The sequence below is a fragment of the Gavialis gangeticus genome, unplaced genomic scaffold, assembly GCF_001723915.1.
Source record: "Gavialis gangeticus isolate Ggan-Ray unplaced genomic scaffold, GavGan_comp1, whole genome shotgun sequence".
In the NCBI taxonomy this organism is placed as follows: Eukaryota; Metazoa; Chordata; order Crocodylia; family Gavialidae; genus Gavialis; species Gavialis gangeticus.
Genome location: NW_017729024.1, coordinates 122,771,024 through 122,779,936, shown reverse-complemented (window position 1 = coordinate 122,779,936; position 8,913 = coordinate 122,771,024). Strand labels below are relative to the sequence as shown.

At 40.1% G+C, this 8,913-nt stretch overlaps 1 protein-coding gene across 2 annotated transcripts in view; it reads left to right on the top strand.

Moving 5' to 3' along the window:
* SMARCA2 (SWI/SNF related, matrix associated, actin dependent regulator of chromatin, subfamily a, member 2) overlaps window positions 1–8,913 on the top strand; it is a 223,346-nt gene that overhangs the window by 93,868 nt on the left and 120,565 nt on the right. For both annotated transcript variants that reach the window (XM_019517644.1, XM_019517646.1), the window contains 3 exons: window positions 1,274–1,516; window positions 1,804–1,917; window positions 8,457–8,564. In XM_019517644.1, the coding sequence (XP_019373189.1) occupies window positions 1,274–1,516; window positions 1,804–1,917; window positions 8,457–8,564 (465 nt within the window). The remainder of the gene's footprint in view (window positions 1–1,273; window positions 1,517–1,803; window positions 1,918–8,456; window positions 8,565–8,913) is intronic.

The window sequence follows — 8,913 nt, the reverse complement described above, 5'->3', positions numbered from 1 at the left end:
AGGGGGTTTCAGCAAAGGGGGGTGGGGGGGTGCTTGGGGGGGGGGGGTGGTTAGGGCCAGTTCAAGGCTTTAGGCATGGGGAGCAAGGGTAGGAGTCCCATGGAAGACAATATTGGTGTGGGAAGAGGTGCTGCTGAATTCTGTGTTGTGACATAGTGGTGGCAACAGGGTTCAGCAGCACTGGGCAATGGCTTCTGAGAGGGTTGCTATATTAATCCTCTGCTGCTGGCTGTGTTGAAACCTCTCCCCACAGCAGTGGTGTCTCCAGCAAGGGGGGGAGGGGAACCTGAGGCTATTGAGGGAACCAGGACTACTAGGGTTTGTGCCCAGGGTGAAGATCTTACCAGTTAAACCTCTGTTGCCATTTTGCCATCCTTCGTCCTTCCTTTTTGCCCACTTGTCGGTGTTTAAGACTTCCATTTTGTCTGTGGTTTACACTTTCTTTGGAACAAAGAGTGCCTTTGCTTGTTTGAGAGAACTTTTTGCACATTCTTGAACATTTGGAAATAATTCCCCAAACAATTTGCTTTGAGTCTGAAACATTGTTTCTTCGTCGTCCCAGTTTTTCACCCACCCAGCCTGCCCCTTGCCTTTGTCTCTTAGCAGCTAAAAAGTCTGGGTAGCCTTGTTCCATTATTTGTTCTGATTCCGCATTAAAATTTCAACCTAGGAGTCAACATTTTAGGGGGTCACATCAGGTTCTGGCCTTTTAAGAAGATGCAGTGCTTGAGATCCCCCTGCTTACATGGCCCAGCTTTATACCTAATTTTTAAGTTGGAAGGAATGGTTTGACTGAATTTATGGTACTGTTGCTATCTTTTAAGAACCGAACATTAGTCTGTCTGAAAATGCATTTGTTTTTTTCCTAAGTTTTTTTTATTTTTGACAGTTTCATTAGACTCTTGACTCTTTTCTTTTTCCTTAATAATCCCTACTTTATAGCTCTCCTAAACAAACCACATGAGGAAAGACCCCAGTGAGAGGAAGGAGTTATTCACAGATGCAAGCTCCATTACAGCTGTAGCCTAGCCAGCATTTGTTACTCCTTTTCTGATCTACAGGATTACCAGTGTCAGGATAACACCAGATTGGACTCTTCCATCCACCCCTAATAAGTCTTCAAGCCAGTATGCACAATACCTGATTATTTTAGCCACTCTTGATGGAAGGTGGTGGAAGAACTTGGCTCTCCCTCCCTGTGCCTAACTTCCATGTTAAAGCTTGGCTTTCCCCTAAGTTCATTATTATATCAGACTTTTTTCATCTGTTGCAGATTCGATGGAAATATATGATAGTAGATGAAGGACACCGGATGAAGAACCATCATTGCAAGTTGACTCAGGTCTTGAACACTCACTATGTGGCCCCCAGGCGGATTCTGTTGACTGGGACTCCACTGCAAAACAAATTGCCTGAACTTTGGGCTCTCCTCAATTTCCTCCTTCCCACCATTTTCAAGAGCTGCAGCACCTTTGAGCAGTGGTTCAATGCTCCATTTGCCATGACTGGAGAAAGGGTACTTAAAACTAAAGATAGAAACAAAACTGAACCCATGTTGTAGATATTCTGTCTGAACTTTCCCTGGCACTCAGAACTATTATATTGTAATAGCCACCTTAGTTACAGCTTTAAAATTATACAGTTAAATGTTGCATGGTCCTATTTAGTAATAAAATACCAGAGAATAGTATGCAGTGACCATTGTATGTACATTTGTAACAAAAGATGATCTTTCACTGGTCACAAATACAGTATTCAACACATTGACTTATCTTATAGTGACTTATAATTATATTTTTGCAGGTGGACTTAAATGAAGAAGAAACTATTCTGATCATCCGGCGTCTGCACAAAGTGCTACGACCTTTCTTGCTGAGAAGACTGAAGAAAGAGGTTGAATCTCAACTGCCAGAAAAGGTTTGTGATGGGAGGGGTTCCATAAATAAACCTTTACTCAATTTGTGGATTTTTTACTGCTTTTTTTGTAATAGCATACAGTGAAGCTGTTCAGATTATCTTAAAGAGGACAGCCAAATATTCCTGAGTGTTCAGTCCTTGGTTTTTGACAGCCTGACAGTTTTTGGTAAAACTACCGATACTGAAGTTTAGGATCAGAATTGTAGTTCAGTTTGCAGCTACTCATGTCCATTGAAACTGGTTTGTATAATTGGTGTACTGGTTTACCAAGTGTCTCTTTCCAAACTACTTCTGCTTAGGACATAAATTAGGCCAATTTTACTCTGGTTACTGAAGGCCACATTGTGCTACCCTTTTTACACACAATGCTGCATGTCTACACATACTTATTAATCAGAATCATAGAAAATAAGGTTTGAAAGGACCTCAGGAGGTCATCTAGTCCACCCCCTCCTCAAAGCAGGACCATCCCCAGGTAGATGATTCCAGCCAGGGCTTTGTCGAGCTGGACCTGAAAAATCTCTAAGGATGGAGATTCCATCATCTCTCTAGGTAACTTGTTCCTGTGCTTCATCACCTTCCTAGTGAGAGAGTTTTTTTCCTAATATCCACGCTAAGCTTCCCTTGCTGCAACTTGAGACCCTTGCTCCTTGGTCTGTTATCTGCCACCACTAAAAACATTCTAGCTCCATCCTCTTTGGAACCACCCTTCAGGTAGTTAAAGGCTACTGTCAAGTCCCACCTCAGTCTTCTCTTCTGCAAACTAAATAAGCCCAGTTCCCTTAGCCTTTCCTTAGAGACTTGGGTGCAGACTTGCTTAGAGTGCATGCCATCCCATCTTCCAAATTGTTAAATGTAGATTTTGTACAAAACAAGCCCCAGTACAAACCCCCAGAGTGCTCCACTTGAAACCGGCTGCCAATTTGACTTTGAGCCATTGATCACTACACAGTGAGCTGGATGATCCAGCCAGCTTTCTATCCACTTTACAGTACATTCCTCCAAGCCATACTTCCTTAGCCTGCTTTGAGAATGTTGTGGGAGACAATATCAAAAGCCTTGTAAAGTCCAGGTATATCATATCCACTGCTTTCCCCGCATCCACAGAACCAGTCATCTCATCGTAGAAGGCAGTCAAGTTGGTCAGGCATGACTTGCCTTTGATGAATCCATGTTGACTGTTCTTGGCCACTTTTTTCTCCTCCAAGTGAAATAGTTTCCTTGAGGACCTGCTTCATCAGTTTCCAGGGACTGAGGTGAGGCTTACTGGTCTGTAGTTCTCTCGATCCTCCTCCTTTCCCTTCTTAAAGATGGGCATTATATTTGCCCTTTTCCAATCATTTGGGACCTCCCGCAGCCACCACGAATTTTCAGAAATAATGACCAGTGGCTCTGCAATCACATTAGCTATCTCCCTCAGGTACATCTCATCTAGCCTTGTGGTCTTGTACACGTCTAGTTTTTCTAAATGGTCCCTAACCTGTTCTTTCACCACTGAGGGCTGCTCACATTCTCCCCAAACTGTGCTGCCTGGTGGAGTAGTTCAGGAACTTGCCTGGGAAGACTGAGGTAAAAAAGGCATTGAGTACTTCAGCCTCTTTTTCATCAGCTGTCACTCCCTCACTCAGTAAGGGACCCACACTTTCCCTGACCTTCCTCTTGTTGCTAAGATACTCGTAGAAACTTTTCTTGTTATCCTTCACATCCCTTGCTAGCTGCAACTCCAATTGTGTTTTGGCCTTTCTGATTTCATCCCTGCATGCTCAAGCAATATTCTTACACTCCTTCCTAGTCATCTGCCCAAGCTTCCACTTCTTGTAAGCTTCCTTTACGTGTTTAAGCTCACTGAAGAGTTCTCTGCTAAACCAAGTTGTTTGCCTGCCAAATTTGCTATTCTTCCTACACATCAGGATGGTTTGTTGCTGCACCTTTGCTGAGGTTTCTTTAAAATACAACCAGCTCTCCTGGACTCCTTTCTCCCTCAGACTGGCCTCCCAGGGGATCTTACCCATCAGTTCCCTGAGGGAGTCAAAGTCTAGGGTCTTTATTCTACTTCTCTCCTTGATTCCTTTTTTCAGGATCCTGAACTGGATCATCTCATGGTCACTGCTGCCCGAGTTGCCATCTACTTCTACATCTCCCACCAGTTCTTGTTTGTGAGCAGCAGGTCAGGAACAGCATGGCCCCTAATTGGTCTCTCCAACTTACCACTCTAGAGTTTATTGCTGCTGGGTGCGTGTCTGTGCGTGCACCAGGAATTACAACACATTGAGCTGAGGTGGAGTAGCTGCTTCCCCCAGCTCAACATGCTGCAGAGGGGATGGCTGGGGCATGAAGGTGCTTCAGTGTGCGGCTAGTTGGGAGGCAGCCCCCACAGTGAAGCATCCTTGTGCCCCAGCCAGACCAGACAGCATCTACACCTGTACTGCTCTGGAGTTTTTTATTCCACAGCAGTACTTGTATTTACAAGTACTATCCCACTACAGATTAAATTAGTTTACTCCAGCCTAACAGGGGTTTATGTGTAGATCCTGAGACATTTACTGTGTAGCTAATTAGTCAACTCCTCAGTCAATGTTTTGTGTAGACATTCCCAGTGATACTTTTTGTTCCCTCAGTAGTCATGTCTACATTGAAATGCATAAAGGGTTATGCAGTGTTCATAATGGTAGTAGAATCTGAGCTGTATAAGGGAGTCAGAAACTTTCCAAGACTTTGAGTTTTCTGAATTGTTTTATTTGAATCTCACATGCTTCTTTTAACATCTCAGTTTCTCAGGTTCAGGGGACTGAAATTCATTTTGTCTTTTCTGAATGTCAGAGTGTTTGTTTCATATGTTATTAGAGTCCTAATTCAGCCTACGAGAGTAATAACGTGCAAGTGCCAAAGTTTAATTCTCTGTTTGAATCCAAAATTGATGCAGGAGGATGCAGAAATCAAACGATTTTTGCCTTTTTGCTGTTGTAGTGGGCATAAACTTTGCTTGCCAGATATTGGTCTCTCTCTGAAAACTTTAATCATGTTCATTTAAAATCAAAAAGTATAATGCAGTGCAAAAAGAGAGACTTTCTACTGTTTTGCTGTCTACTTCTCTTTCAGTGGAAGTGGGCTGAGGGTTGAAATATACAGATTTCTGCTCTCTGAAGATCCCTTAAGATTCAAAATGGTGAAAAGTTATGAAAAAGGTTGAAGCATTTTACAGCTATTAAATCAGTGCTAAACCTGCTCTTGTACTGTTTCTGTGTTACACATTGCATAGGATGAATGTGACAAGTAGCTGGGCATGAATTACAACCAAACTTCAGGCAAGTTAGCAATTTGTGGCCCCATAGATTTACTGCCTTACTGCGTACTTAAGAATGAGAATTGGACTAAATTACAGAGCAACAGCATAAAATGGTCTTGTCTGTTAGCCTGGTTCTAAAACATGTGAAGCTGAATTTGATTAAAACATAAATCTTGGCATCTTAAAAAAATTATGTAAAGATTAAGTCCTAAATCCCCAGTATACTTTCCTAGTAACATTCATTAACATGTCCAGAAAATGTTAATGCTAATTTCTTACAGCAATTCAAAGATTTAAACTGGTGCCTGTGTGTGTGTGTGCACACACGTGCGTGTGTGTACATACATATATATGATATAATGTGGGTGTATGTGTGTATGTATGTACACACACACACACACCATTTTAAATCTTCAAAATACATATAGTAGATTTTATATATATATAAAATAAGCATTAAGGGGTTTTGGGCTGAAGGTGAATCTAATCCATGGAAGGCAGAAAAGCCATGAATATTTCCTATCCATGTTGTTCTATGGCTTGGACAACCTGCAAATATAACACAAGCTTCAAAAGAAATGTCTCTCTAGTAATCTATTATAGTCTACTTCAAATAAATCTCTCAGGATTTCTGCAAGGCTCTTCAGTCCTAACCTGGAAATAAGACAGCTCCAGGACCTGAGAGAAGTCTGCAGGAGGGCAACAAAGTGCCAGATAGCACTTAATTTGCAGCCTTTTACACTCCTATTTTGGAGTCCAGAATTTTTCCAGGCTCTGGTTTAGGTGATGGAAATATAATACTTGGGATGGGTCTTTCCAGCTTAAAATTGTACTTCAGTTTCTCTTGACTAACACCTGATTAATACAGAGGTAAGTGTAAACATTGAATCTAATATGTTTTTTTGGAGAGGGTGTTTTCTTAATTTTTGTTGTTTTTCTTGTCATCTGATAAGCGGGTATCTCATTGAAACAATAGGCCTTGAAACAATATGAAATAATGAACCTTTTGCTGAAGTAAATAGAAAAACTGGAATAATTGTGTCCTTAGTTATTAAATAATCAGCAATGAAGACATGCCATATTTAGATACATTTCTTCATACATTTATTTTAATTATAAGAAATGGAGCCCATCCAGATATCAGGCTGCTGCCAGGGGGTTGCCCGAGGCTTGCCAGTTCTTTTCTAATGTGCAAGTGCATAGAAGATGGTGCAGGGACCTTCTTCCTCTCTGACCTCAACAGTCTAATTATCTGTCCAACCTGAATAAAACGCAAACAGAATAAATCCTAAAAATAAGGTGGCATGAACCAAAACATTGTTTCCAATTGTTAGTTTTGTTTGTCTGTTTGCTTGGTGTAGGATGAGAGAATATTACATTTGAGGTTTGTCTTTCTGTTTATAGGTGTGCCAGATATAAAATTCAGCTCTGGCTTAAAACATCTTGGGGCTCTTCTACTGTTACTCCTAAACAATTCTCAGTCCTGATGTGCCCCCAGCCTCCCAAGGGAACAAACAAAAAAAATAGAGGCGGGGGGTGGTTAGATTCTGAAGCTCCTCAATTAAACAGCAACATTTTTTAAAAGTTGATATAATAGGTGAAGATATTTTGCTACAAATGAGTTTTGTTTTGAAATTGTACCTGACATGCAGCTCTTTGAACATATAAATTACTATTTGTTTAGCAAAAGGGACTTTTTACTTAAAAACTCTTAACACATTTTTATAACACCTGTTGTTTTGTTTATAACACCCTTCTTCCCAAAATCTCTTAATCATGTCACCCTCCTTGGCAACATTGTCTTTTTTTTAAATTTCTTTTAGCTTGGATCATATTTAGATTTGAGAATCTTGATTGAAACACTAGTGGTAGAATCTTATTACTGAAATTTGTATTGCATTTCAAATTTCTCTCAGTTGGAGGTCAGTAAGAGACATGATATTTGTTAGATGTTTTAAAAAGAAAAGTGGAGATGGAGGGATTTATAAGATGCTTACATATTGTTGCTAAGGAGAGTGCATTACTTTTCTCAACATTTTAATAAATAAAAAGTTCTTCTAGTCCAACTTGGAGCATTGAATTGTTGACACAAGGCTGGTTAATGACAGTTCCATCTGGTCTGACAGGTTCTTGCTAAAGAAGCTATTAAATGAATATTCAGTTCCCTCTCATCTGTGACCTCATCCTCCTGGCCCTCTGAGCTGAAAATAACTTGATCATTTTTAATTAGTTTATTAAACATTAGGCAGCTTTCCCATTTACTTTTAATCACATCCTACAAGATTTTTAGCCATTAATCTTTCTTTATTATGTGAATAGTATGGGCATTTTAGTCTCATTATTAAAGAGGCAGTGAGCACATCTACACAAGATGCTAAATGCACAGTAGATTAATTCTACTGCGCATTAGCGTGTCACAGCAAAAGCCATGCTAATGCACTAATACTAGTCTACTGCACATTAGCATCACTAAAAAGCTGTGCACAGGCCTTACTGTGCAGTAGCACTGGTTACTACGCATTGAGTTAGTACCTGTTATTACAGGTGCTAAACTTACTGTGCAGTAACAATGGCACATTAATGCACATGTAGTCATGCCCAGTGAGAATATACTAGTCTAGTGTTTAGGTTAGGAATTGCTTTTTAGAAAATTATGGGTGCATATGTGTGAAATTAGTGTATGAAATTGTATGGCACTTGAGGTTGATGTATCTGGTCAGAACCAGATAACAAATAAGTTTAAACAAGATTGCATATGAAGTAAGTTGAATTTTGGAGGCTATGCTATATTTTACTACAAATGCAAGCTATTTATCCATTTTTAAATAGAATTTGGATAGAAGATCTAATGTTTTTTTCAAACAGAAGTAAATGGCATGATGTTTGTGGCTGTCCGCAAAGCTTGCTTATTTTATTTCGGGTAAACAGCCATAATTTAAAAAATATTTTACATGTGCAGCAAAAAAATTAACAGGTGATTAATCATTCATTTTTGAAGGTTCTTTAAAACTAGAATTCCTACTAGTGGTGATTTTTGCCAAACATTTTTGAATGCTGCAACTCTGCACAAGCCAAATGATTTACACTGAATGTGGATCCCAAACTTTTCAGATCTATCATAATGGTTGCAGCTGCCTTACAACATTGGATACAGGTGAAAGACACGTTGTATTTCATATAATGGAAAAGACCTGCAATCATATCAACAACTTTGCAGAATTCTGTGCTAGTGTCTTATTTTTTTCTGCACTAGGTTGAATATGTGATCAAGTGTGACATGTCAGCTCTCCAGAAGATCCTGTACCGCCACATGCAAGCCAAGGGAATCCTCCTCACAGATGGCTCTGAGAAAGACAAGAAGGTACTACCAGAATAATATAACTCTTAGGAATACCTTGTGGTGGGGCATTAGTGTGACTTCCAACCCTACCCTGGTTTTGAGACAATAAACTTACTGGTTCCTGCCAGAGATGTTGGTTTGGAAAGAAATCTCTTGCATCAGGCATTTTTTGTTTGTTAGAAAGCTTTGACATTCTTTACATAGACCTAAATCTACTAAGGGGTCCTGGCTAAAATAACTGAAATTGTAACAGCAGGTCATTTATCTTGTCTCTCAAAGACATTAGTTCAGGATAGACTTCGTTGGGGTGTGTGTGTGTGTGTGTGTGTGTGTGTGTGTGTGTGTGTGTGGGTGTGTGTGTGTGGGGGGG